The sequence below is a fragment of the Histoplasma capsulatum genome (genome assembly GCF_000150115.1).
Source record: "Histoplasma capsulatum G186AR genomic scaffold supercont2.4, whole genome shotgun sequence".
NCBI lineage: Eukaryota > Fungi > Ascomycota > Eurotiomycetes > Onygenales > Ajellomycetaceae > Histoplasma > Histoplasma capsulatum.
Window position 1 is genome coordinate 1513554 of NW_025544804.1, and position 26817 is coordinate 1540370.

Below are 26817 nucleotides of genomic sequence, written 5' to 3' on the forward strand. Positions count from 1 at the left end.
AAGGAAAGAACATACTGCTTTTTCACTACGGGGTACAGGATGGGACATATTGAGTAATGCTATCCCCTTGAGAGTGCTGGCCGTTCGTTGACCAAGCACCGTAAATCGACGGTCAATTTGTCCCGGGTCTTTGGTGATTGAACAAGCCAGTGAAGCCACCCACTGCAGAAAGGATTGAAGATTAGAATACAGTTGTAGCACGCTACGTAAATACATGTGATAACCATAAGGATAAGAACGAGTTACTAGTTAATGGTGATAAGATACGGTCATAGGAGACCCTGCGGAAGGAAAGATCGGGAATGATTGGGAAACCTGAAACTTAAATAATATATGGATGGGAGCAGAACATGTCAAGGAACTAAAAAAGCAAAACAACGAAAAAGAACAAAGGAGGGAAAATTCCTTCCGCGAGAGAAAGAAGCAGGAGGGAGGACCTAAAAATAAACCGAACATTGCTGTTGATGTGTGGCTGTCTCTCCTTTTCTTCTTTGATTGACAGACACAGATCTCAGAAAGTTGAACTCCGTCGTGTCTCCTCCGTCCTCTGAATGGGAACTCCAAGCTACGGCGTCAGGGCTAGGCACTCTCCCCGCCCACTACTTCTTTCTCGCTTCCTACAAGCCGGGATCCCCGGCCGAAACGAGGGGATAAACCCTGTTGGCTTGCTAACAGTGCCCAGTTAACGGCTGGCTGGCAAATCACCACGGGTTGGGTTAGCAAGAGGGCTTAAGTGCGTATTATTGCTACGTATTGCTGCGTATTGAGCAAGGGGAGCTGGTTGAGGGGGCTGGTGGGAGGAGAAGCATGTGAGGGGAGCCTGGAGACTGTGACTGGCTAGGGATGCTGCAAAGTTTGTAAGCCTGTGTCGTTGATTAGCAGCACGCCATGCCGCGATGAGTCTTCGACTGGACACAGCAGATTTTTCGAGCTCGTAGGTGGCTTGAGTGCTGGGTTGCCAGGCTCTGCTCGGCTGGTGGATGATACAACACTATGAGTCGTCATGACCCGCACTGGGGCTCGCTTGAATTTTGAGCCGGCGCTAGTAGCGCCAGGATGCGGGCGAGGACGAATCAGGAGGGCAGAAGTGCGGGATGGTGGACACTTTGAAGAGACCGGCTGGGCGGGTGGTGTGTTCCGGCAGACAGTTTAGTGTCGAAGGAGCGGATGGGAGACTTTTGACAACGGCTCAACTGGGAGATCGAGTTGCTGAGTTACTGCTGGATGCGAGTTCATTTTTGCGCTTGGTATCTCACTACTCCTGTTCTCAAACAGCCCGAGCATTAATTAGTTAGTTGGCACATCAAACATCAGAGCCTTTGAAAGCACTCAAATCTTGGAGTTTTCAACATTGGTTCCGTTGAATCGCAAGGGGATTTATTTATTTCCTCTGGCGTGGAATTCATTTTTGGGTTTTCTTCAATTTTCCGGTTTTTTTTCTTTCTTTCCTTTTTCCATCTTTTTGCGTCTCTGGCCAATAATCACAAAGCAACCAGAGTATGGAACGCATCCATCGCTTTTGTTCGGGCTTTGAATGACGCCTGTCAAGTTGCCCGAACAAGTCCTGGACAGGCTGGGAGATATGGAGGGACTGAGAAGGTATTGTTCCAAGGGAGAGAAAAGCCAGAATCCGAGTCCCTTTTTTTCATTTGTTTGTAGTAAATTTCTCACCTTAACATCGTAAAGAAAATATTACACGTAGCAAAGTGCGCTCAAGGATTCGGCGACCAGCGGGACAGAAAGGGCATAGTGAACACCGACAAGGACACCTCCGGCTGCTAATGCTGAGCTGGTTGGGGGTGTTGGTTGGGTTTCGGCGCTGCACGGTGGGTTGAAAGGAACTGAGTTGACCGTAGCATCGACCCCGTTTGAAAGGGAGTGAGTGAGTGAGTGAGTTACAACGCAGGACACAGGACACAGAACGCAGCAGCACGAATTGGAAGTCAACAATCAACAGCGCATCTTGAAATTGTCAGCTATCTCGTCCGATCTTGTCTGGCCCTCCCCAACAGGCCCTGACCCTAACCCTAACCCCCATCCGGCCCAGCAGTGGAAGCCAGGCTCGCTTTTCCAAACCCAGATTCGACACTTGATGCGACCATGCTCGGCTGGCCTGTGTCACGACATCTTGGACCCGGGACCCTGGGACGAGCACAGGAAGTGTGGCCCCGAGCAGCCGAACCCAGGATCCCAGGAGTCAGCCTGCTGGAAGGCCACTGGCCACTGGCCAGATATCTTGGAAACGTGGTTGATGGGAGAGGACGTCTCACATTTTCGACCTGTCTGTAATTTATTTTATGCTTTTCCCCGTACCCGGTTGATACGCAGTCTGCTTCAGTCCTCCAGTCCTCCAGTCCTCCACCTCCTTGTCATGGGCGATATATATGGAACGGATGATAGCAACAAACAACAACTGCTGCTTGCTGCTCCTGCTGCTACTCCAACGTCAATAACGGCAGGTTTGAAAGAGAACAAGATCCGACTCGCTATTTTGGGATACCCTGTTTGAGGAATCATTATTGTTTCCAAATATCAGCTTCCAATCCACACCCCACCCCCCGGGGCGCGCGGGCCCATCCGCTCATGGTCTCCTCTCATCTCCCGTGCAGAGTAAAGTTATACTAGGTGTATTCCATCTGTACGGCGCAAGATTTGGAGGCAAATCGCAGAAATTATAATGCCCAGCCCTCCAGCTTCTCCAATTGTCGTCGCCATCCCCACCACGGCTCTCGCTCCGCCGTCTGCGCTAGGGGGTTGCTAGCTCTGGGCCTCTGGCTTGAGAGGCTGATCCCCGAGAACTTTCATGTAAACTTGTAAAACTTACCGCCGGCGCTTTGACTAGTGAGGTGAGTTCGCCCTCACTGGTTGTTCGCCCGTTCGCTGTTCTTGTTGCAGGGGACCCCTTCGCCTCCTTCTGCCCTTAAGTCCTGTCTCGTTCTCGTTTCTTTGTCTTGCTGTTGTTGATGTTGCAACTTCATCTCATCGGATAATCTATCTCGTGAAAGCCCAACACCGGCCATACAGCAACTAATTACGACCGACTCCTCCTCCCACGACTGTCCAGTATATCATTGCATTCTACAACAAGCAGCCATAATCATCGCCCTCAGCTGTGTTGCGCGCTGATGCAAATGGCCCTCTGATTGCATCTGGAAAGTTACTTTTCAGCAAGACCATGTCCGAGAATTAACGATATCGACAAAATCTACTCCATCCTCTTCTCCCGTTCGTTCACCCTTCTCTTCTTTCTGTGCTTGGGCTCCCCAAGTTCACACCTTGCGTCTTTCCCCATGCGCTGTTTCTATCGCTCCTGATCCTCTCCTTGTTCCCGAAACTGGCATCGGCATCTGTGACGCTCAGGTCCAGTTCTCTCTCTGCCAGTTGATCGCGCATTGGAACAGTCGATTATTTTGTTGTTTGTTGAACTCTCCTCCATTTCTCTAGTGTATGTGGTGTGTCGTGGTTGATATCCTTTCCCTGTGTTTCGAAACCCGAGTTCTTGGGTTTGGGATACCATACTATCGGATCTACATTGTTTTTGTCGATAACGCCCCTTGATTGATTTTTTTTATTTTTGATTGTTGTTGTCTAACATACAAAGGGCATTGTTTGCGTACACAGTCCGTGACCTGACCAGGTTCTACATATCTAGTGCATTGTTACTTAGCAACTCCTGATCATTGCCCGTCATGGCTACAAAAGCGTCGTCAATCCTGCACCCTCCCAATGAGACTGAGCATACCATGTCTCGCATCACCCAGGAGGGTAAAAAACTCACCTACAACCTGAAAGTCATCCAGCAGCCTGAGCGCGCCAGAGCATGTGGTGCTGGAGCAAAATGTGAGTTGTGGTCAAACATATGCATGCAATGGTGATTCCAATGCTCACGTTCTAAATCTCAGCCTCTGCGGACCGTCGGCCTGTTGACCCACCTCCTGTGGTCGAATTACGTGTGTTCGAATCAGATCTAAATGATCAGCACAAAACGGATATCACCTTCAGCTACAACGCCAACTTTTTCTTGTTTGCAACTCTGGAGTGGGCGCGCCCAATTGCCCATGGCAGGGTCCAGACTCAGACCCCCTCATGTCCTGTCCTGACAGGTGTGCCCGTCGCTGGCATTGCGTATCTGGATCGACCAACACAGGCAGGATATTTCATCTTTCCTGATCTTTCTGTCCGCCACGAGGGCTTGTACCGGTTAAACTTCAACTTGTATGAGGAAATGAAGGAGCCCAAGCATGCCGATAAAGGTGGACTAGTACCGCACTCGCAGAACCACATGGCACCGTTGACACCGTCAAAGCCCCGTTCACCACATCAGTTCCTCCATTTCCGCTTGGTTGTCAAGTCCGTCCCATTCACCGTTTACAGCGCGAAGAAGTTCCCAGGCTTGGCCGAGAGTACCTCGTTGAGCCGCATCGTAGCAGAACAAGGTTGCCGTGTCCGGATCCGCCGCGATGTTCGTATGCGTCGTCGCGAGCCCAAGCCCAACAAGGACTACGGTGCCTACGACGACAGACGTATAACCCCGGATCCTTATCCCGGTACTCCGATCGAACGTCCACGCTCAGCGAGCAATGCGTCCATGGATGACCCTTACAGATACCCTACAGGACCACCACAGGTCCAGCCGAGCCCGGACTACGGCTACCATCATCCATCCCATCAGCAACCCTCTCCCAATCTTGCCGCAACTCCACAGTCACATCTGTCCTTCGGCGCTGCTCCTCCACAATATCACGCCCCTCCACCACCACCGACTGCACACCCGGCTCCGCCACCTGCCTACACTTCGCCACATCTTGGATATACACATACCCGACAAATATCTGCAGGTCCGGAGTACGACCCTCACAGACAAAAGTATACTCAGTACCCTCCTCCCAGTCCTCACTCTGACATATACGACCAATCGAAGTCCTCTTTGCCCATGAACCCATCAGTCGATCATCCCTCTTACCCGCCAATGCCCTATGAACAGCGCATGTCAGATCCAAAACTGTACGCTCCACCATCTCAGCTCCACCCGACCCAACAATATCAACAACCCACACCCCCGCCCCCACCTCCAGCAGCAATAGCACCCCATCCTCCTCACCAGAGAACTCCCACAAAACCAAGTCCATCTACATTCTTCCCCCCAACCCCCTCCCGCCTCTCCGTCGAAGTCGACTCCTCCAACGAAGCCGACGACGCCATCCTGAACGCCATTCGTACGCGCCGTGGCTATATCCTCGATGAGAAGCCTGGTGCGACCAAACGCAGCCGCGATTCCTCGGACCACGACCTCAAGCCGCTCCGCAACGGCCAGCGGCCCGTCGTCTCCGGTGATGAAGCGGCCAAAGGTGAGATTGGCGAGACGTCTGGCGGCTCTGACGATGAGATCATGACGTATCGCCGGGCTGATGGGCGTTTGGTGGCGAAGCAGCGGGTGTCGGTGCATTCGAAGGGGAAGGAGGTCAATATTCCGCGCGATGTGGATTTGTTACCCAGGCGGCCGGAGGTGTGTGCTGTTGCTGAGTAGGAGGGTTGAGATTGGATTTTTTGGTTTGAAAGGTTGGAAAGGGGGAAAGGGGAGTTTTCCTTTGGCTTCATGGGATGCCAGCGCGCCGAAACAAGAAAAAAAAGGCAGGAGAACTTGGTTACATATGGGCAAGGGTGTTGTGGAATGTTGGGACCGTAATGCTCCCCGGGCCGCCCCCCTTTTTTTAGGCACCCGGGGCACCTGCTTGCCTCCTACGAGCCGTCATTCATTGTTGTCGGTGGTACAATCTGATTCTTCGGCTTCGGCTCCGCGCCCACCTTCAATGAACCGGGCTTCTCAAACCCATTACTATATATATCCTCTCTGCCAAACCCACCGTTATATCTCTCATCACGGCTTTTTTTTTGGCTCGGTATTAGTATGTTTTATCGATCTATGGAGCTGAGTTTCCAGCAAAACAGATTGGTCGATCACTCAACCCTTTCCACCCACGAAATCAATCCCAGCTTGGCTCTGCGTGTCTTTTGTCGCTTCTTTAACAAGTTCATTTCATACCCCCAAACAACTAACAGCTTCCTCCATATTTCGGTCTACAATTTCCTTTTCTGTACCTACCATATACTCCCGACTTCAACACCTCTTTCCTTTCCCCCTTTCTTTTCGATGTATTTTTCTTTTCTTCCTTTCCCTCGTCTGTCTTAATCTTTCTTTCATTATCCCCCCCTTTTTTTGTTATTTCCTACTATCAGCGTTGTCGACCCTTTTTCTTTTGTTTCTTCCGCCTTACCTTAGTTTTTATCCCCCCCCACCCCCTTGCTCGCTTGTAGTGGACAGCATTCTATCGCTCTTACACACGTCAACATTTATATCTACTAGCAGATGTACACAATCCTAGGACCCCAAACACAACACGCCCAACACATAATGACTAGCAATTTAGCTATGTTTCGAAGTTGCATTTTCAGAGTCTATATATATGTATCAGGGAAGGAGTGGAAAAGAAGTCAGAAAGGAAACGAAGAGCAAAAACAGGAGGGAGCAGGCCATGTACCGCAAAACGCACTACCATTGTTATCATGTCCCATTTATTCTAATGTATTGCCAAGATATGGTAGCCGTGGACAGGCAGAGGATTCGATTTTTTTTTACGCAGTTCACACACATGTAAGTAAAGTGGTGGCCTTTTTGATTTTGGTTGAGTCGAGAAGTGAAAGAAAGAAAAGTCCCAGACAGTAAGGGACGGAAAGGGGAAAGGGGAAAGGGAGCGGGCGGCAGGTATATTGTGTTTTCTTTTATCTTTTATCTTTCTTGTCTCATCCATAATCTTCATGGTGTTGTCAATTTCGTTCTTCGCGTCCTCCCTGCAAATCGCAGATGTAAATGCTCACATATCGCCATTTTTATGTTTATTTTTTTCATTTTTCCTTCCCGTGTTCCTTTCACCAGGTTTGTTAGTTTTTTACCTGACCCTGGATATTTTTTGCTTGTTTGTTTGTCAAATCATATCGTGTTTTTCCTCTTTCTTGTGTCTCACATTGTCAGTTTGCCAGTCTCTTCCCGCTCCTATCTTACCCCCCCCGGCACATATAGTTGCATACGATCACTATCTTTTATATCTAAGTTACATCTAACTATTATTATTCACCCCAAATGTTCGTTATCGTCATCCTCGCCTGTTCCATATTGTTATTGTGAGCACTTCATCTTCCAATCCTCAAACCAGCCAACCAGCCAACGCATGCGTTTCTGTCTATGGCACAGAGGGCTCAAATTGTTATTGTAGTGGACCAGACAGAATGAGGCAGGAAACATATAAGACGAGAACAGAACAGAACAGAACAGAGAGGAGAGGAGAGGAGAGGAGGGGGGAAATTTAGGATGGTGATATTTCTTTATACTCTTTTTTAGCTATAACATATGTTATCATTACAGTGAAACGAGATTGAAATTTTGATGTATACTTTTGTATATTCACAATGTTTTGGTTTTAGGGGATTTTTTTTTTTTTTCACGCCAAATTTCACTTATTGCTTCTGGCGGCTGCTGTGGGTGTAAATAGGAGACAAACTTCTTGTTCATTATTTATTTCATTATTTATTTTCGTGCTGGTTGTTTTGTTTGATCATTCGGGCATCGATCGATTCAGCTTCTCCGACTCCCTGTTTTTTTTTTTTTTTTTTTTTTTTTTTTGGTCATCCAAGTTGGCCCCAAGTAGGGACATGTAGTACAATCACGGAGTCTATAGAGTCCTGATATCTAGGACTGTTTGATACAATGATCATTGTTGTTGTTGTTGTCAACCGAGCGAGGACAAGTAGGTGATCCTATCTAGGTGAGTCTGTGTAGAGAGATATGGATTAGATAGAGATGCTGTCCTCACTCAGCCTAGAAGAACAATACAAAAGATAAGCCCCAGCTGGCACAATTGACCTGGTTTTTGTTTCCCTACTCCGCGCACAGAAGAGTATGATCGCCTTGATGGTTATTTTTAGTTTTGGCCTTCCAGTGGCCTCCAGGACTCGATGGACTTGCGACGATTGGGAAAGACAACAACCAAGAAGGCCCGCTAAAAGTGTTTAGTCGCCAACTAGCTGCCCTGAGGCGCCCACCAATTGTTGCGGGAATAGTTAACTTGCGTTGAATAGTTACCTCATTAGGCCCGGCTTAGTTTTTGTTTTGTTTTGTTTTGCTGGCAGCTTAGTGACTGCTCAGAGGCAGCACACATCCACAACACAAAAGGCGCTTTTGACAAGAATTTTCCTTTCTGTCGGCCACGGTCAGTTGTGCTGGATGAAAGCTGTTTGCGGGGTGAGAATTGGCCCTCCTCTTCTTTCCCTCTTCATCTCTTCTTCCCATCCTGGATGAATTGGTTGTTGAGTTGCTCGAAGCACATTCCTCTCTGTTTCCTGGCCAGCAGCTGCGTGGCCTGTTGTTGTTGTTGTTGTTGTCTTAGCATGCGAGGCACAGCTAGAGTTCTATTTTTATGGTTAATGATCTAGCAGTTTTTTATTTTTTTATTTTTTTTAAATTCCTTCTCAATTTCCCTCTTCCCTTCCCTTCCTCTTGAATATATTTGCCAAAATCCTATTTTCCTCCTTTCACTGACCGCAAGTTTGCTACTCAACAACCCGAAGACAACAGTCGTACAGAGCAGCTAGCCGTCGCACCCCATCTGGTGGTGGACCTCTGGTTCAGCGGTGAACCTGCTGGAGCCGGGGGCAAGGGTACATGAGAACTGTTTGCTCTCCGAAAATACAAAGGCATTGATCGATCAGCCTTTATACCTGCGCGCTATTGAACCGCACGGCTATGGGCAGGGAAAAGACTCACCAGAGCCGTCCCTCGAAGATAAACACCTATACAGAGCTGAAGCATGGGCAGATCCCGCAGATGATTGCACCGCAGGGAGGGAGGCACGGGAATGAACAGGTAGGCTGGTTGCTGTGATCTCGCTTCATTGATTCCATTTGTTTTCTCTGGCGCTTCCATGGTTTGGGATGAACCATGTGCCTGCCACCGGAAGAACCTTCGCAGGCGTTGGTGGCTTCAAGCCTCTTTGGGCCGATTTCGAACTCTTTTTCGAACTTGTTTTTTTTTCTTTGTTCCAGCCCACAGTTCGTCCAAAACTCAATCCTGGGAAAGCTTCGGCGGAGTGTTGTTCATTTTTCACGTTGAATATATTTTCTTGCTTTGCTTTCTTTCTTCTTTTACTTGAGTGGAGAGTTTGTGTTATTTCTGTATTGTATTGTATTTTTCTTTCCTATTTTTTTCATTGGTGGTGGGTACTGAATAATTGCAGCTAACGGCGCTCCCGTGCAGACTGATCAACACCATCATTATTCAACTCCCACTCACCGCCATGTTGAACGCCAGCTAGGAGGTGCCTGTGAAGCTACCAGTCCGGACGCTGCGAGTGGCTCTGTGGGACGAAATTCATCTGCAAAACGCAAACTGTTCAACGCAAATGATGACCAGAGTCCCGGATATGACTACGACTACGATCGTGATGATCCCCTAAAGGGCTCGCTGTCGGCTGCACTGCGTGCTGCCGAAAACAATGATGGCGCCAACCCCCTTGAATTCCCTTCACCCCAGTATGGGAACGACATATCCAAGTCGTCGCCAAAGCGCATGCGCTCGAATGAGTGGTTCTTGAAGAGGAGAGAGGTCAACGTTAGCCCTAGCCAGGCTCATGCTGGTGGGAAGAAGGAGTCGGCAAATTCTCGCCTGCGCTCGAGAAGGAGGCCGTCTTACGTCAAGTCGCACAATGTTTATCGTTCCGTTTCTGCTTCTGCTCTTGCCGCCGCCGCTGCCGCCGCCGCCAACGCAGAAGGGGGACGCAAATCTAGATTCCTTGAAGGAAGTATGAATGATCGTGTTAGTCAAAAGCCGCCTAGTATTTATATCGGAGAGGATATAGACGAGGCTGTTGATCGATATATGACTGGCGACGATGAAGATGGTGCTTCGGGAAGCGTTAGTTCACCCGGGAAGCCTCCAGGATATGGCCATTCGTACACTTCATCAACTGCAACCTCAATGAGCTCTGTTCCCACGGATGCTCCAAGCGCGAAGCAATCTGGGCTGTCCAGGTTTGGACAAGTTATAGCGTCTGCCTTTAACCCCTTTGGCGTGTGGAACAATGTCTCTGAAATATGGAATGGATCCCAGGATGGGACGAAGACGTCGACTACATCGGCATCGACGCATGCAACAGCGCATAAAGATATCCTTGCAGAGCGCCAGGCGCAAGCTGAGAAAGCTTATGCAGAACTTAAGGCCGCCGGGTATCAGGGCACAGTGAAGAGCACTTCTGCAAGCTACAGAGCACATCCCACCCCGGAAAAGAATAGCGTTAAAAAAAAATCAAAACATCCCTATCTTGCCGGAGGGACGCCTCAGCAGCAGCGTAAGCCCATTCGTTCCATCTCTTCTACCTTCAGCAAGGATAACCTCCTCAGCCCATCAAAATCCGCGTTTCGCGCATCGTTCCTGGATTTGCGGAAAGCGGCTTCAAATATCAGTCTTCCGTTGACCCCGAAGCGGACAGATGCTGCCGGTGAGGATAATAACCACAATCATGATGATAACGAGGATGGGAATTCCAGGGTTCTTCGAGAAAAGGTTTCTCGTAGACATCTGGAGAAGCAGCGTAAGTTGAGGAAGAAGGTTAGTAATTTGGAGAGCCAGCTGGAGCGGGCGAAGAGGCAGTTGCGTCTGGCATCTGGGGAATGGGATATTGACCACGAGAGCACGACTGAAAATACAAGTACAAGCGCGAACGGCAGTGCGAATATGAATGAAACCGAGAAAGTTGACGAGATAGATTCCGTGCCACCCGTGCCTCCTCCCCATCGTGAAGGGGTTAAAGTGGGACGGAGGAAGAAATTCGTCCCGGGCGCACTGCCCTCACTACCATCCGAGAGGATTTTGCTCGGTCAAGGCGTGGAGAAGCCTCCGAATAAGGCGTTGTTTGCGGGTGCAACTCCAAATGGCCCTCGACCTCTAAATGCAGAGGATGCAAGTACTCCGTCCCATAAACTTAGGAAAACAAGGCGTGACAAGAACCTAACACCCGCGACGAGCTCTCGGCACGCAAGCATGTCGACCGGGGCACGAGACATTCATCGGGAGGAACATCGTAATAACGACGCAGTTCCATATTCAGAAGAAGATTATGCACGCCCCCCGCCCTTCGATTCCTCATCGGTTTCGAAACGGAACCAACCAGGCCGAAAACAAGGTCTTACTGACGACAACCAGCCTCCCTCCAACGCACAACCCATCCCCAAACCCAACCACCCACCCCGCCGTCGCCGGTCCCCGACGACTTTTCCAAGCCAAAACCACATCCGCGACCATACTTCCGATATACCTACAAACAGCACAGCTGGCAGCAGCATAAAGTGCCCCCAACCACGTCGCGGCGGCAGCGGAGCTGCCATGCGAAATGACCACCAGGACGACGACGGTGACGATGACATCCCGCCCGTCCCACCGCTACCAGCCAATTTCATCGCTATGTCTGGGGCCAGTGTACGGAGCCGGGGGCAGCTGGAGGTACAACAAGAGGAGCAGGTGTGCGCGCAGAACCAGCAGCAGCAGAAGAAACAGCAACAGAAACCGCAGGAGTTCGACTGGCCGGAGGACTTTTTGTGAATATTCGTCCTTTTTTTCTTTTCTTTTTTTTTCCTTGTTCTTGGTGGAAATTTTCTGGGTTTCCTTGGGGAGTGGAACTGAGAAAATGCGTTGTTAGGCGACGGAGGCAATATAGTAGAAACTGGGAGAGAGCTAGAAGTACAGAGGATGGCTGTATGATGGATTAGGACGGAGTTATGCTTTGGGTTCTGGGTTTCTAGGACTTCTGGTGCTTTTCTTGCCATGGGATGGGGTGATTGGGGTTATGGAAGGGTTTTGCACTGTACTTTTTGCTTTGTTTTCTGATACCTACCTATTGTACGCGGCGATTTATGTGAATGCTCTTGATTGCTTTATTTTGCATTTGGGGGTTTTATTTTAAATCTTGTCGATTTGGAAGTTTTGGGGAAATTATTCTCGGTCTGATGTTTTTTGTGGGAAAGGTTGCGAGATGCCTGGGTAATTTGTGAACTCGCCTGCAACTTGGATTTACACATCTTCAGAAGATGAGAGAACATATCAGTTTCCACATTGCGCTTCTGTTAGTTTTCCTTCTCATTTCTCCTACGTCTCCAATGTTCTTTTCTGTTTAAACTGACTGGTGCGGATTTTGAGCATTGTTGTTCTGATTTGATTCCTTTTCACTCAAAGATCCATCCATCGCTGGTTGTTTTTGTATTTGTGGGATAATTTGAATCATAGGTTCAATGATCGATGAGAATTTTGTTCGTATGTTTTACTCAAAACACTGCTTTGACTCTCCAATGGGGGGATTCCTTCTCCTCCAGGCAATTATTATGGTGGAAGCAAGTCCAAAAAAAAAACTGATAGGATTGATAGGTCGAATATTAACTCGATGAAATACTGAGCCTTCATGCCGTGTGATATTTATTGGAAATCTTCGCGAAGACATCAAGACATCAACAACCTCTCTCCAAATACCCAACCGGGCGTCCGGCTGATTGATTGGATTTTTCGGTAGAATTCACCAGCTACAGAAACTAGTACCTACCTACCAAGTTCGGCCCGAGTAAAAATAACAGTACAAAACAACCCATCAAATCAACGGATATAATAAAGTTTAACATGCCGGCAATCACAAATACCATCGAAATTCCTCCGATGACGGGCCATCCCTTAGATTCTTCGTCGACACATCCCTCGCTTTGATGGTGACTCCCGCTCGACGATCTCGGCGTTTGTTATCCCACAACATATAAAGCCCCAGGCAGCCCACGAGAGTCGCACCCGCGGCCCCGAATGATGCAGTTGTGATCAACGCAGGCTCATACTTGGGCTTGTCCTTGGCTCGGAAGATGTTGCTACTGACGATTCCCATCACGTTGGCCAGCGGGACTCCGACAGAGGTAAGCATTATGCGGCGGCCTTCGTGCGCGATGTTGTTGTTGTACCATGTACTGAGGAGCACGGAAGGGGCAGAGGTACCCCATGTCATCATGAAGCAGGCGTAATATGCTAGCTTCAGCTGGGCGTTCACGTCATCGATTGCAGCATAGATGATAAAGCCAGTGAATGTAAGAACGAAGCCAAGGACAATGAAAGGGAAGCGGATGCGGGCCCAGTCGGATGAAAACGCAAGGATAAGAAGCATCACGGCGCCCGTGCAATTGGGTGCGACGGTGTACAGGTTCGTTTTCACAGTGGTGTAGCCCAGGCGTTGAATGATTTGGGGCATGAATAGGGCGACAGATTGAATGGGAATGCCGAGACACATCTCGACGCCGAGGAAAGCATATGAGATCGGTTGCTTGAAGACGAGGATTGCGTCGCGGAAGTTGAATTTCTCGTCGACGACGGAACTGGAATCTACTTGGATGCGGTGGAAGGCCAAGGCTTTCTCCTGCTCGGTGAGGAATTTCGCTTGGGCGGCGCTCAGGGGCAGGTACCAGTATGCGAAGACTGCAAAGGTGACGCTAGCGGCGCCTTCAATAAGGAAGAGATAGCGCCAGCCCTCCAGCGAGGTATTTTCAATTCTAAAGACAGCAAAGGAGAGAAGGCCCGAGAAAGCATTGGCAATGTTGGACGCCGCGTAGAAAATGGCGAGGCGGCGGGCAAGCTCGCCACGTCGATAGAAAGTTGTGAGATAGTAGATTACCAGCGGGAAGAAACCGGATTCCGCCATCCCAAGGAACCAGCGCAGGGCGAACATGCCGCCGAAGTTCTTAGTGGCGGCGGAGAGAAGAGTCATTGAGCCAAAAACGAACATAAGAATAGGTAAAACGCGGGCAGGGTTGTATTTTTTGCCCAGCATAGACACTGGTGGCGCGAAAAGCACATAGGGAACGAAAAAAATGGAGAGGAGAAGGTTGTATTGGCCGTCTTTGAAGTTGAGATCTATTCCCCCTTGCCGTTAGACCTGGTGCAAGGGAGCCCACAAAGTGGCAGATAATGCTTTCCCTTACCTTTGCTCAACCCATCTGTCTGGGCATTACCCACGTTGCCTTTATCCAGTGCATTGAATAAATCTAGAAAACTGCCGTCAGCTCTGGTCGGTTCGTGGATGCTGCATATCCGGATGGGGATCCTGGTGTCTGTGTTCACTTACACATTATAGCCAAAACTGGCATCAAGCGGACATCAAATTTCCTGCATAGCGCTCGCTCTGCTTTGTGGTCCGTGATGCGAGCAACATTATCATCAAATTTCCCTTCACCCTGTAATGAGTTCCTCTCTAGGTTGCCCGCAGACTCGTAAGTCAACTCATTTTTTGAAATATCATCGCTGACCACCGGTGTTGGTTTCTCCGAAGCCATGCCGGTAAGATCCCGGATGGGCTTTCTTGATGGCAGATGAACGGTAAGCTTTTTGAATATATACCGGTGCCCGGTTCAGATGATGTTAATTGCCAGTGGTGGACTAAGAGAAAGACGGGGAGTAATGCCAGAGGAATCAACACCTCTGCTTCGCAAGGATATAAATGGAAGGACCGTCACAAACACCCACTCACACATACAAGGGCCACGAGGGACGAAAAGGGAGGAAAAACTGGGGACTTTATATACGCGATCTTTAATGAATTCACCCTAGTTAAGATCTTCCAAGATCCTGTTCACCGATACAAAGGTCGAAGAGAGGAGATACACCATCCCAGGCTGTCCAATGGTGTCAGACAGAAGCACACGAGGGGGATAAGCCAGCAAGTCTGTTTCTCCCGCCATTAGATGGTTGGCGACATGGCTGACGGGCGGAAACTATTCCTCCGTGAGATACAGTTTGATTTCGGATCCTGAAGACTAAAGCTAGTTGATAGAGCTATCACGGCGGGCGTGGGGGTTAGCTGTTGTCCTCGAGGCCGTCAAGCGCCTAGATTACACTTGTACGCAGCGATTCTTTGATTTCCCCGCAGCCGAGGATACAAACAACTAACTGGCGGCCATGATGCTCTGGGGGTGAGACTTCTGTGGGGAACAGCTGCTCGGCGACGAGTTATTATTGCAACAAGATACCCAGAAGCCGAAGTCTCTAGCTAACGGTGTGATTGGCACGCAGGGCTTCTAGCGGTTTTCTGAGACGGCGGGACAAGCAGACTAGGAGACTAGGAGGCGACTCCGCATTTTCGGCGTATTCGCCGAGGGATTCTCCTGGTGTCTGGAGGCGCCGTTGGTGGATTGTTCCCTGGCGGCCAAGAATGCTCGGCGGAATGAGAATGAAACGAGATGGCCCAACATCATCACGTAACGTTACGAGAAAGAGGCCCGAATAAGGCGTTTGCTTGCATTCGTTCGTGAATCATGACCTTGCGAGAACAACATCAATGGGCGAAGATATCTTTCTAAACCTTGTCTCCGGCTCTCCGAACTAATCCTCATGGTTGCTCCTTAAACGATGCAAGCAGCTGCAGCGAGTTGTTAGGAAGTAAACATTAAAACAAAGCAAAATAAACAAATAAAAGTAAATAGATCAAATAAACGAAAAAAAAATAAAACAAATACAAGTATCCGCAGACTTACGATGGAGCAGTAGCTATCAATGATTACGAGTAATTATATAACATATACAGAGCGCAACTAACTACACTGCCGATCTACCACGGCTTTCTACCACTCTGCGGATTCTTAGGCTGTCAGTGGAACAATTAACTTGATCTTTCTAAGGACATGGAAAATTGCCACTATTTTTATTATAATCGTTAGGCAAGTAGGTGTGCGCTGTTGAGCTGCGGTGTTGGCTATGAATAGTATATATGGCCATCTCGAATTGAATGGCAAGCATTCTGCATTCATTTAATGCTACCTAATTGAGAGGGGAAAAAAAAAAAAACCTCATGATATGTATGCAAATCATGTTTCATTTTGTTAGGTGGACAAGGATCCCTCGTCAATCCCCATCTTATGGCTGGGGAGAGTGTCAGCTACGGATTACTATCTACACCGCTTCGATGTACGGTATGGGAAAGGACCAGCGAAGCAAATTCCAGGGAAAGTCTTGATTTTGTCGTTTTGGTTTCTAATTCTCGAGATCTGGCGATGTTATAGATGCTACCGCTGGCCATCAGGCACGGGATATGCAACGGAGTGGCCATGCTGGAAAAAGCAATAACTACGCCAATGTCCTTAGTTCGCCAGCCTCATCAGTCCAAGACGCTCCAAAAACAAGCTCCCCCAAACCTTAACAGAACAGTTGGCTTGGTTCGGATATAAATAACTAACTATAGGTGGAGAGAGAAACAAGAGTGCAATGTCTTCGTACTTGTGCGATGAGCGAAAATAATTGCGCAATAGTTATAGGAACTTTTTACAGCCCTCAACCATATAGGTGATAGCGTCTCTGCCGGCCTGCAGGACTCCATCCATTGCAAGGAACGGATGGGGCATCCCCTCCATAACATGCAAGTCAACGTGAATCCCGGATTTTATCAATTTCTCCGCGTACTTCTCTCCTTCGCTCCTTAACACATCAAGCTCTCCCACCATCATGATTGCGGGAGGTACACTAGACCAAGTGGGTGACTCGTCCGCGTAAAACAATGGACTGGCTTCAGGGTTTGCCCAGTCTGATTCTCGGGGCAGATAGTGTCGTCTATACCAAAGCATTTTCGCAGCAGGGAGAGCAGGGATGTGTTCATTGTCACAGTAGGAGATGTTGTTACTGACATCAGCTGTGTTGTCCATTACCGGGACACTGAGTAGCTGTACTTTTAGAGGCGAAAAATTCCGCGCCGCACATCGATGTGTCATGACGGCTGCAAGGTTGCCGCCTGCACTCGAGCCTCCCACACCGATGCGCGAGATGTCAAGGTTGAGACGCGTGCGGCCTTCTGATAAGGCCCAAAGGACGGCCTCCCAGCAATCGTGTACCGCCGCTGGGAATGGGTTTTCCGGCGCGAGTCTGGTGAGTTGGATTAGTAAATCAATACTAACTATCTCTTGGGATAGAAATGAAAGTTGGAATGAAACAAATAAACGAACCTGTAATCAACGGTAATAACCACACACTCAGCCCTGGAGCAAATATTCGTACAGACGACATTCTCCGTATCGATATTCCCGAGCACCCACCCGCCCCCGTGAAAATAAATAAGCACTGGCCACCCGCCCGCCGGCGCTTTCTCCGCGATTGGAGTGAAGCATCGCAAATTCACATCTAGACCATCACTCTCCTTCCGTTTAATAGAGATATCTTCTTGCTTACCCACAGGTAACAATGGCCCCGCGCCTGGTATGAGGACCCCAGATGTGCGCGATGCGGCAACGGGTTGGAGATGTACCTGCTCCTGATTAATGATGTGTTTGTTGTAGAAGGACACATATTCTGGATGTATTTTTGAAGCGACGGACTCGTGCAGCGGGTATGGCGGTGACATGGTGGCGCGAGGATGATTTCTCCTGCTTCGCTTTCGAATTTTCTCGCAATTATCTTTTTTTGCTCGCGGAGTTATTTGGAATATTCTTGCGTTGTCGGTGGGAGGCTACGACGTGATTGTCTCAGTGTATTAAAGCCAATTTTTCCAACCTCGGGCCGCTGATAGGAGTTGTTGTGGAACCCTCTGCTGCCCCCAAATGTCATATCATGGGAGTGAATCTTTGACCCCGCGTTCGATCTCAATCTGCAGGTGTCGAACATCTCCTAGCCGCCAAAGCGGGGCCTAGCTGATTCACAAGCGCCACCGCGAATTATTGCCCTGCAGCATCAGGATGTTCAGCCCAAATCGGCAGAGACCCCCAATGTTGGAATTCAACGTCCATACTCCCAAGTGTGGGGGCACGTTTCTGGAGACTCGGAGAGAAATGTCATCTTCACCCCAATTACCGGAGGATTGGATCGGTCCCACGGAAAACGATGGGTGGGATGCGAGACAGGATGTGGGGGTATGTGCCTTTTCGAAGAACGTGAATTGCTTTTTGCAAGATGCCGTTCGCTCACTTTCTCGTTGCGCTGTCGAGGATTGTGATTATCCCGGGGTAGGGCTAAATTCCCAATTTGGTATGTGGACCAGCATCATCATCATCATATCTCATATAAACAAAAATTTCCCAATTGGATGTCAATTGAACTAATAGCTTTAGCACACTTTCTCCTTGAATAGTGCTTTCCTACTTTATTCGTATTTTCTTGCGATGATTTTTCAACGCGGCTGGAGGAGGAGGCAGCGTTGCTCAGTCCAATATTTTAAGCTCCAATATTCAATGACAACATGATACGGAGAAATTCCGAACTAGCTGCCGGCATCTGGAAGCTGTGGCGAGGAATTGATGCTTCAAGCCAGGGAATGGTCTAAAAAATAACCTGCTTTAATTCTCTTCACCCAATGCATTCCTAACGTCGTATCGCACCGGTTCTCCTTTCATGAGTTCAAGTTGGCAAGTATCCGGTTACATTGCTATTTTTTTATACTAGTATCAATGCATTGATTGGAGGAGCGCGGCCCGTTCATCAAGCTGGCTCAGACCGATGCTGTATCGCTCGCCTTAGAAGCCTGCCTAGATGCCCCACTTCCATGAAGATCAGCCATGGCTTGTTGGACGCTCCAGAGGAACTGCATGAAAATAGTACGACCTGTCAGCTTCAACCCTCACGAATTCCCGAAAAACGTTGTGACACTTTGCAAAACAAATTCGAGCTCTCTTCTACGATTTCGCCTTGCTTATCTTTTTGAAAACGCTGCAGCTATGAAGCTAAAGAAAGTTTTATCAGCACCAAAAAAGGGGGTCCAGTGATAGCGTGAAAACTTCGAGGAGATCGTCGAAAGTTCTCACACGTCGCACTGAACATGTACCATAAAGACTGGGCGAAGTGTCTCAGTAACGGTATTTTTTTTCCCCTGGATAGGATAAATCATACAAAAATTGGACTGGCCAATAATCCTCACAACAGTGGTGCAAGTTGAGTTTCTCCATCCCCACAAATAACCAAAATTCCGTGTCAGTTGCCGGCGCGTCCGGTCTTCCACCTCCTAGATCCCTTGCTGGACATAGTTGGCGAAGCTTCATACTTCCGAGTCCATATGGATCAGTTGGGTCAGCCCGACACGTGTTCAGTTATCCAGGAGCAGAGCTTCTCTCCTGAAAGGATGCGTTGGGTAAGTGGGATGTGTGGGATGCGTGGGGGTACCCGTTATTTTTCGACTTGGGAACTCCTGCCTGAAGTCAATTTGGGCCCCATTGCTCCATACTTCGAAAATAAGCGAGCGACAAGCGGAGGGTAAGTTGACGAGGAGCCTTATGCCCCTGGCCATTGCTCGGAGAAGGGGACGAATTCTGAGTGAGTTAAGCAGGACCGATCGGATAGCGGGCGATGCTTGGTTGACACCCATTGATTCATTCAGGGCAATATGGATAAAACCAAGCATTGGCTGAAGCTAACGATATTGAAATTTACACTCTTAAGAGAGAAAGCTTCCAATGACAAAAGCGAATGTTATTTTATGCCGCCTTGTGAGTTATGCTACCTCGCTTTACCGTGATGTATTTATTAAAACTTCAAGGAAGCTCAAAAAAAAAAAAATAGAAAAAAAAATAGCTACAAAGCAACAGAGAAGGAGACCGTTTATAACGAACGCTCATACTCAACGAGTTCGCTAAACTCCTTTGTATAGGCTGCTGCCATCGCATCAGTCGGCCTGGGCAGGGGCTTGCGAGCGAATCCCCCGTATCCCAAGTGTGACTCCATGGCAGATTTAATCCCTACCACACCCCCCTGAATAGCCGCCCAATCGCCACGGGCCAAAATTTCCTGAGCACTACGAGCCTCCTTGAGCTTTCCCTGATAATATAGATCCATTACCCGTACGCAAGTCTTGGGCGCAATATTGGCGATCCCCCCAATAATCCCTGATCCACCACTGATGAGAGTTTGTATCGTAAAGTCTCCTGAACCACCAAGGCACAGGAACGGAGCTGGGACTGAGGCTTTGCTGTCCTGGGCAGCGGCGACGCGGGTTAATTTCCCCGTGTTTCCGCAGGTAAATTTACAGCCCACAATATTTGGGTGTTTGCTCAATGCGATGATCGTGTCTGAGTCCAGATCTAGACCTGAAACGGCAGCGGGATAGTTATATATGACAATCGGGAGCGGAGATGCATCAGCTACGTCGCGGAAGAACTGAAGAATCGAATCTGATAAAAGGAGTGCTTTGTAGTAAGATGCAGCAAGGACGAGGGCGTAGTCAGCACCGGCTGCATATGCCTGGTGACAAAGCTTGATAGTTTCCCGAGTAGACTGTGCACTGCAGCCAACGATGAGGGGCATGTTGGGAAACCCGGAGCTATCTAGCGCCTTGCGAGTGGTTTCAATGGCCGCAATGCGTTCTTCGTTTGATAGATGTACTGCTTCGCCGTTCGAGCCGTGGACGGCCAGGCCGGTCACGCCAGCTTGTGCTAACCACACGGCATGTTTGCTGATTGTCTGGGTATCGAGATTCTCTGTTCCTTTTTCAAAAAAGCATATAGTTGGAACGTATACACCTGGTTTTAGCGGGCGGCGGGGTCGGTCGCTGCTGCCATTTTCGCTGACGTCCTTATGAGCTGTGGACATTGGAGACATGTTGGCAATCAAGGTGGAAAGGGTTTTTCAATCGTTTTGTGATGTCTTTTCTTCCTTTTTTAAAGAAGAGGTCGAGCTTGGGGTTTGAGCTTTGAAAGTACTCTTTCGGGTGGAGGGGTGCTTTATGTGACGACGAAGATACAACGAGAATGTGGGCTGAAAGTTTGAAAGCCCACAGCTAATATTGGCTGTTCTGAAGGAAAACGGGAAAGCAGGAGCTAACAGCAGAAATTCCAGAGAAGATCTGCCCAAAAAACAGGCGGAGTGAAAAGATGGATTGATCAAGGGGGGTCATTCATCACGAGCCATTATTCCTCAGGGGTTCAATAGTTAATGAATTTTGGAGAATGAAACCGGGCCACTCAGCTCGATTGAGCCCCCCAAAATCCACCTCATGATGACCCAAAATTATGTAAATAGGGAAAATGCCCGGCAGTGACCAATTTCACGACTGCAAGCAGAGGTGACCCCCACGCTGTAAAAGGATGCTTGCTGGTGGGAAGCCAGAGCCCACATCGACGGGAGGGGAGTTCCAAGGACCATTTTGTGGCTGAACCTCCCCGGTTAGTGAGAAACCTCGTATGGACCATCACGCGAGAGACCCAGCAAGTTGGGCGACAGTGCTGAATTGTCTTGCTGCAATGGCGGTAATTGCGGGGAAATGGGGGTGGCGGAGGTGTTGGGTTCACACTAGTCTTTGAAATGGTGCAGCCTCAGAGCATGAATATCCCTTGGGCAAAGCGGTGGGATGCTGCATCATGAGGCTGCGGGGAGAGCGATGCATGACCTGCTGCATCCTGCTGTGGTGATATTCAGGTGAAAACTGCTTGACGGTGCCAAACCCATCCATGGGGAGATGTGAAAGATGAAAACAAACTCCTTCAGAAGTATTTAGCCTCTCGGCGAATTCTTTGCTTTCTGTTTGTTATCCGTGAAAGCTGATTGATTGATTCATATGTTTGCAATTTTGGGGGATTGAAGCTAGTTAATAGGTCCCTCCAGCATTTGAATGCGCTTGAAGACTGGAGAGTGCCCTCGAACCCCTCCTAATGGAGAGATGATAGAACGAATTTATACATAAAATACTCGAAAAAGCTAGCTAGGTACAGAGTGCAGATATGTTGGTAACTATGCCCAATCAAACATGTGGTCGTGTGATCTCATATTTCTTTTTTGATATTTCCTTTCCTTTTTTCCTCTTTTTCTTCGGTGTCGCTAGATGGCTTGGAAGGAGCAAAGACTTCTCGACGAAAGGAAAGCATCGCAGTTCAAATGAAGGCAGAACACTCTATTTCAACGTCCGTACCCAAGGGGAGTGCTTTCACAGCAACGCAGGTTCGCACCTGGACAGTTTCATCAGTAAAACCACACAAATAGTGGCCTCGAGACTCACAACAAGACGAGGACACTTACCGGCTTAGGTTCTTGGCTCAGGAACTGGCCATATATTTCATTCATGGCCGCAAAGTCGTCCATATTGGCAAGGAAGACGTTGACCTTGATAGCCTTCTCCAAGCTTGAGCCGGCTTTCTCCAATACAGCGCTCAGGTTGCGGAATATTTGGGCCTGCAAGATCACTGTTAGCGGAACTAACCTCGCGCGTGTAGCTGTTGCGAGTGGCCATGTTTTTTTTGCTTTTTCTTTGCTTTTTCTTTCTTTTTAAATAGTAGAGAGCAAGCAGCATACTGTTCGATCCTGAACTGTTCCCTCAACCAGTTTGCCAGTGGCCGGATCCATCCCCACCTGGCCCGAGCAGTATACAATTCCGTTGTAAACGATTCCCTGGGACAACACCGGGATAGGCGCGGGGGCCTTGTCGGTCAGGACAACCTGCTTTGCGGATGCCATATTTGCTTTGAACGAACCACGGGAGAATGAATGATCGGCTTATGAATTGCAACGGTTATCAAGAGCAATGGCGGGTGAAAACAGTCCCTTTCTTAAGAACTTGAAGCATCCGCTCACGAGTCGATGTGATGTGGAAAATTGGCATCAATGTGCCCCTCCTCGGCAATGGAGGTTGTTTGGGCGAAGTGGGATATCTGGCCCTCCATCCCACGCAGGGGAGGGAGCGTGGGGGTTTGCCCGCGAGTCCCTGTCACATACAAACTTAGCGAGACGGCGATATGACGACAGGATATGCATGCGACGTTGATTTGGTTTGGAGCAGAAATGTGGGAGCTTCCTTGGTCCTTAATCGTTCCCAGAAGGAGGAAGTTCTGACTGCAAACCTCCCGGTGCGGGGCATTTGTTGGACGTGCTGGACCTGAGCTTTAGTTGAATTCCCTCTGAAAAACATAACTGCCAGGTCCAGGTCCCACCAGTCTCCCAGTACAATACCGATTCACCCTTCTTGTAGGCTATACATAACACAAAGCAAGACATCGACAATAACTCCTCACAATGTCCGGTGTGACCAATTACCCCAATGGTTCGCGCGAGGTCCTCAAGGCCCAGTATGTTGGGCGGATGCTTCGCGATGTTGACGGCCCAGCTGCGATTATAGACGTGGCTGTTGCACGCAAGAATTGCCAACTGATGCTCGATGCAGCAGATGCCTTGGGGGTCTTTTTCCGCTCTCATGTTAAGACTCACAAGGTACTAGGAGTTCTGATCATTCTTCTATTCACTTAATACTTGCCCTCTACGTCCCATGTTGGACTTTGGCTTTTACGCAGGATTACAGTACATATTATATTTGTGAATGTGGGTAGCTAATATTTACTCCTAGACAACAGAGCTCACGAAGTTCCAAGTAGGGGAGCAGAGCAATCCGGTTCGATTGGTAGTTTCGACTCTCGCAGAAGCTGAGCAGCTACAGCCGTACCTCGAAGAATGCAAGGCCAATGGGAGGTCTATAGACGTAAGACACTGTTCCATGATTTTATATAGAATTTCAACAATCAAATATTAATGCCTGCCTAATAGCTCATTTATGGCCTGCCTGTGCAACCGTCGAGCTTCAAACGGCTTACGGCGCTGGGTAAATCGCTAGGAACTGCGAGTATATCCGTGCTTGTGGATAATCCAGATATTATCCCCTTCCTTTCTCGATACCGAGAGACCACATCAGACAAACTTGGTGTCTTTATCAAGCTTGATACTGGCAATAATAGAGCCGGTATTCTGCCGGAGTCCCAGCAATTTAAAGACCTCGTTACAGCAGTCCATGCAGCCGAGTATGATGACTCTATCGGAATATCACTACGCGGGTTTTACAGCCATTTAGGCCACAGTTATAGTTCGGATAGCACGAATGAAGCCATGGATTATCTGGCGCAGGAGGTCGAACGATGTGGGATCGCTGCCGCCTATGCCTCGACAGTGGGCAAATATTCAGAGCGCCGCTTTCTAGTTTCTGTTGGGGCGACCCCAACCACCACAGCGGCTCAGAATCTCACCTCCCCTGATACAGTTGACCCTACGGTTAAAAGGGTCAAGGAGTTATTTGATCGCTCGAAGGAATCCTACGACATCGAACTACATGCCGGCGCCTATGTAACGCTGGATATGCAACAGCTAGCAGCACACGCCCGGCCAACCTCGTCACATCTTTCTTTCAACGACATAGCCTTGACCGTCCTGGCAGAGGTCGGAAGTCTATACCCCCACAGAGAAAAGCCGGAAGCACTTGCCGCATGCGGGAGCCTATGTCTCGGTCGAGAAGCGTGTCGAAATTACCCTGGCTGGGGAGTCGTCACGCCCTGGCTGGAAGGTGGTGAGGGAATAAGGACGGCGGAAACCGGATGGTATGATCCCGAAGGAGATCGAAAGGGGTGGATTATGGATCGGATTAGCCAGGAACATGGGATTCTTGCGTGGCATGGTCCACGAGATAAGGTTCGGCCGCTGAAAATCGGAGAGAAAATTCGGATTTGGCCCAATCACTGTTGTATTTGTATAGCTGGGTTTAGCTATGTGTTGGTGGTGGATTCGAGCCTGGAAGGCGCCGAAAGGGATAGAGTGCAAGATGTGTGGTTCAGTTGGCGAGGATGGTAGACGGTGAGGACGGGTGCCGAGATGCAAGCATAAACTAAACTACTGTTTTTTCTTTTCTGGTCCTTATCGGTTTCTGACAAAGAATTGATATAAATGGTGACCTTGGAAAGCGAAGATAGATACCTTTTTCTTCTGTAACTCTCACTACGATACGATATTTTGCTGTTAGTTCACCATCTTTGAAATTAAGGAACTTCAAGCTCAACCCATCTCCCTTTCGTATCCAAAATTGAGCGGTTATATGATGGGAAAATCCAGACCTCCATCTTCGAGTGCTCTTGAACAAACTGTAGATGGGAAAACCCCACCAGGATCGCTGGAATTCCAAGGGACAGCTCGCATTCCCAGATTTACTTATATTCAAGCCGCAGTAATCGAGCAGTAGTGTTAGGATATTAGCAAAGACCTTTTGCGTCTGTTCTACAGTACTAGTACTATTCAGACTATCCAACTCCATGAAGCTCCCGATTTGGAGGTGATGTGAAGGAGGGTGAAGTAAACATACGCAATATCCGAGCTTCACTTCCTCAAATTTTCGGCAGAGATTCTTAATTGATTAATAATTGATTAATATTGTTTCTCAGGAGTAGCTGTTCCGGGCAGAAATACCATATAGAGGCGGGTGTGACAGCTTTTTTTTTTTTTCACCTTGCAAATGTAAAGGAGGCATTTGGCATATTGATATGATGGTGCTGTAAATCGCGGCACCCGAAGGACCGTCCCTGAAGAAGGACTAGCTTATAAGATATATATAATGGCATGCTCCTCTATCTCGCAGGTATTTAGACAGATCTATCTTAGTTTGCAATATGGAATTTTCATCGATCTCATCTTGGTGCGATGCAAATGGGATATATTAGGCGCTGATGAAATTTTCAAAATTGGCTGTTTAAGCGCTAATCCTGCGAGCGCGGCTAGAGTAATATACTCGTATAAAATCAGAAATATTTCCTGGGTGGAAGGATGGAAAACCCAAGGAAACTCATAACTTCAAGCCTTAGGTAGGTTTGATCCGCTCGATCCCTGAGAGGACTAAATACTAGTACTATTTTATTGACAATGGACATTAATGGCTCTTTGTCGGAACTGGATAAAGTCCGAAGATTGACCCAAATACTGAATATCGATAAAATGATCGATAGAATGATCAGTAGGTTCTCCCTTTCCTTTTAGAAGAACCATGCCTCCTAGCGCTTGATCTACCATCTCAGTATTTGAAGCAGCTACCTTGGTTAACGCTGCATCTATCTTCTTCTTGATATCTTCGTTCTTGAGTGCCTCATCCACCTTCTTACGTCGCTGCTCATTCTCCTTCCACCCTTCTGGTTTCTGGCTTGGGTTGAGATAATAGCATTTGACCCAGGGATGCTTTGCACCACAAACGCAGGTTCTCGATCTTGGTTGTCCTGCTTGCCGGCCATTTAAGGTAGCAAGGTTGGACACAAGCAGTCCTGGCTTGCTGTATCCCTTCTTGCGATATTCGGATCGGAAATCATTGACCACATCTGCGAAGGAGAAGTTCTCCTTTCCTCCTATCTCAACTTCCCTCTTTCGGACGGTAGCGTACGGATTATCGATAGGTACATTGGCATAGAAGAAATCCTCCCATATATCAAAGCTGCCATCCATACCAGAGTGCTTGATTTCTGTTTCAATCAGGATCCAGGCATCTAACCACTGATCTAGGTTCTGTTTAGGCACTTTTCGCAAGCTCTGATACTTCCTCCATACCTCGTACTGGTGGTCCGCAGTTCTAGGTGATAACCTCTTCTTAAGAGCAATTAGAATATCCTTGACATCCATGTAATCATTTCCAGAAGTTGCTACTTCTAGCTCACTAAATGCCACTGTTCTGAAGATCTCCTGCCTGATCTTGCTAACACCTTCGAGCTTGTCCCGATAGATGTTGTAATCATTGTTGTACTTGGCATTCTCCATCTCCCATCTAATCCTTGCTTCCATGGTGTGCTCAGTAGGGAGCTCTGGGGGAATAGGTTCAGGTATTTCGCTCATTCTATTGGAGCTTTCCTCACTAACAAGATCCAGTACTTGAAGGTCAGTGGCAAGATCTAGTATCATCTTGTACCATAAGCTCCAGCTCCTAGAAGAATCCAGAAAGAGTGGTGCTCTTGATGAATAATTTTCTGCTGACATCTTGGTTGCTGTTACACAGATAAAAACCGATATAG

At 48.4% G+C, this 26817-nt stretch overlaps 10 protein-coding genes across 10 annotated transcripts; 5 read left to right on the forward strand and 5 right to left on the reverse strand.

The window, feature by feature from the left end:
- Window positions 1-1003: 1003 nt before the first annotated feature.
- Window positions 1004-2509, forward strand: HCBG_03545 (uncharacterized protein; the record flags this gene model as incomplete). Its single annotated transcript, XM_045430594.1, has 2 exons — window positions 1004-1130; window positions 1914-2509. The coding sequence occupies 2 exons, from the start codon at window positions 1004-1006 to the stop codon at window positions 2507-2509; spliced, it is 723 nt and encodes a 240-aa protein (XP_045288737.1).
- A 1180-nt stretch (window positions 2510-3689) lies between these two features.
- On the forward strand, window positions 3690-5710 carry HCBG_03546 (uncharacterized protein; the record flags this gene model as incomplete). Its single annotated transcript, XM_045430595.1, has 2 exons — window positions 3690-3840; window positions 3903-5710. 2 exons carry the CDS (start codon window positions 3690-3692, stop codon window positions 5525-5527), a joined length of 1776 nt encoding a protein of 591 aa, XP_045288738.1.
- A 3275-nt stretch (window positions 5711-8985) lies between these two features.
- On the forward strand, window positions 8986-11647 carry HCBG_03547 (uncharacterized protein; the record flags this gene model as incomplete). Its single annotated transcript, XM_045430596.1, has 2 exons — window positions 8986-9102; window positions 9308-11647. The coding sequence occupies 2 exons, from the start codon at window positions 8986-8988 to the stop codon at window positions 11645-11647; spliced, it is 2457 nt and encodes an 818-aa protein (XP_045288739.1).
- A 1075-nt stretch (window positions 11648-12722) lies between these two features.
- On the reverse strand, window positions 12723-14400 carry HCBG_03548 (uncharacterized protein; the record flags this gene model as incomplete). The annotated part of the gene is made up of 3 exons (XM_045430597.1): window positions 12723-13981; window positions 14050-14112; window positions 14193-14400. 3 exons carry the CDS (start codon window positions 14398-14400, stop codon window positions 12723-12725), a joined length of 1530 nt encoding a protein of 509 aa, XP_045288740.1.
- Window positions 14401-15792: 1392 nt separating this feature from the next.
- On the reverse strand, window positions 15793-18001 carry HCBG_03549 (alpha/beta hydrolase fold-3 domain-containing protein; the record flags this gene model as incomplete). Its single annotated transcript, XM_045430598.1, has 2 exons — window positions 15793-16975; window positions 17056-18001. 2 exons carry the CDS (start codon window positions 17448-17450, stop codon window positions 16369-16371), a joined length of 1002 nt encoding a protein of 333 aa, XP_045288742.1.
- Window positions 17782-18173, forward strand: HCBG_03550 (uncharacterized protein; the record flags this gene model as incomplete). The annotated part of the gene is made up of 2 exons (XM_045430599.1): window positions 17782-18070; window positions 18154-18173. The coding sequence occupies 2 exons, from the start codon at window positions 17782-17784 to the stop codon at window positions 18171-18173; spliced, it is 309 nt and encodes a 102-aa protein (XP_045288741.1).
- Window positions 18174-19633: 1460 nt separating this feature from the next.
- HCBG_03551 (dihydrodipicolinate synthetase) lies at window positions 19634-20629 on the reverse strand (the record flags this gene model as incomplete). The annotated part of the gene is made up of 1 exon (XM_045430600.1): window positions 19634-20629. The coding sequence occupies one exon, from the start codon at window positions 20627-20629 to the stop codon at window positions 19634-19636; it is 996 nt and encodes a 331-aa protein (XP_045288743.1).
- A 1204-nt stretch (window positions 20630-21833) lies between these two features.
- On the reverse strand, window positions 21834-22610 carry HCBG_03552 (uncharacterized protein; the record flags this gene model as incomplete). Its single annotated transcript, XM_045430601.1, has 3 exons — window positions 21834-21972; window positions 22043-22195; window positions 22316-22610. The coding sequence occupies 3 exons, from the start codon at window positions 22475-22477 to the stop codon at window positions 21898-21900; spliced, it is 390 nt and encodes a 129-aa protein (XP_045288744.1).
- Window positions 22611-22968: 358 nt separating this feature from the next.
- Window positions 22969-24628, forward strand: HCBG_03553 (D-serine ammonia-lyase DSD1; the record flags this gene model as incomplete). Its single annotated transcript, XM_045430602.1, has 3 exons — window positions 22969-23227; window positions 23361-23492; window positions 23558-24628. 3 exons carry the CDS (start codon window positions 23033-23035, stop codon window positions 24626-24628), a joined length of 1398 nt encoding a protein of 465 aa, XP_045288745.1.
- A 1050-nt stretch (window positions 24629-25678) lies between these two features.
- HCBG_03554 (uncharacterized protein) lies at window positions 25679-26641 on the reverse strand (the record flags this gene model as incomplete). The annotated part of the gene is made up of 1 exon (XM_045430603.1): window positions 25679-26641. One exon carries the CDS (start codon window positions 26639-26641, stop codon window positions 25679-25681), a length of 963 nt encoding a protein of 320 aa, XP_045288746.1.
- Window positions 26642-26817: the final 176 nt, after the last annotated feature.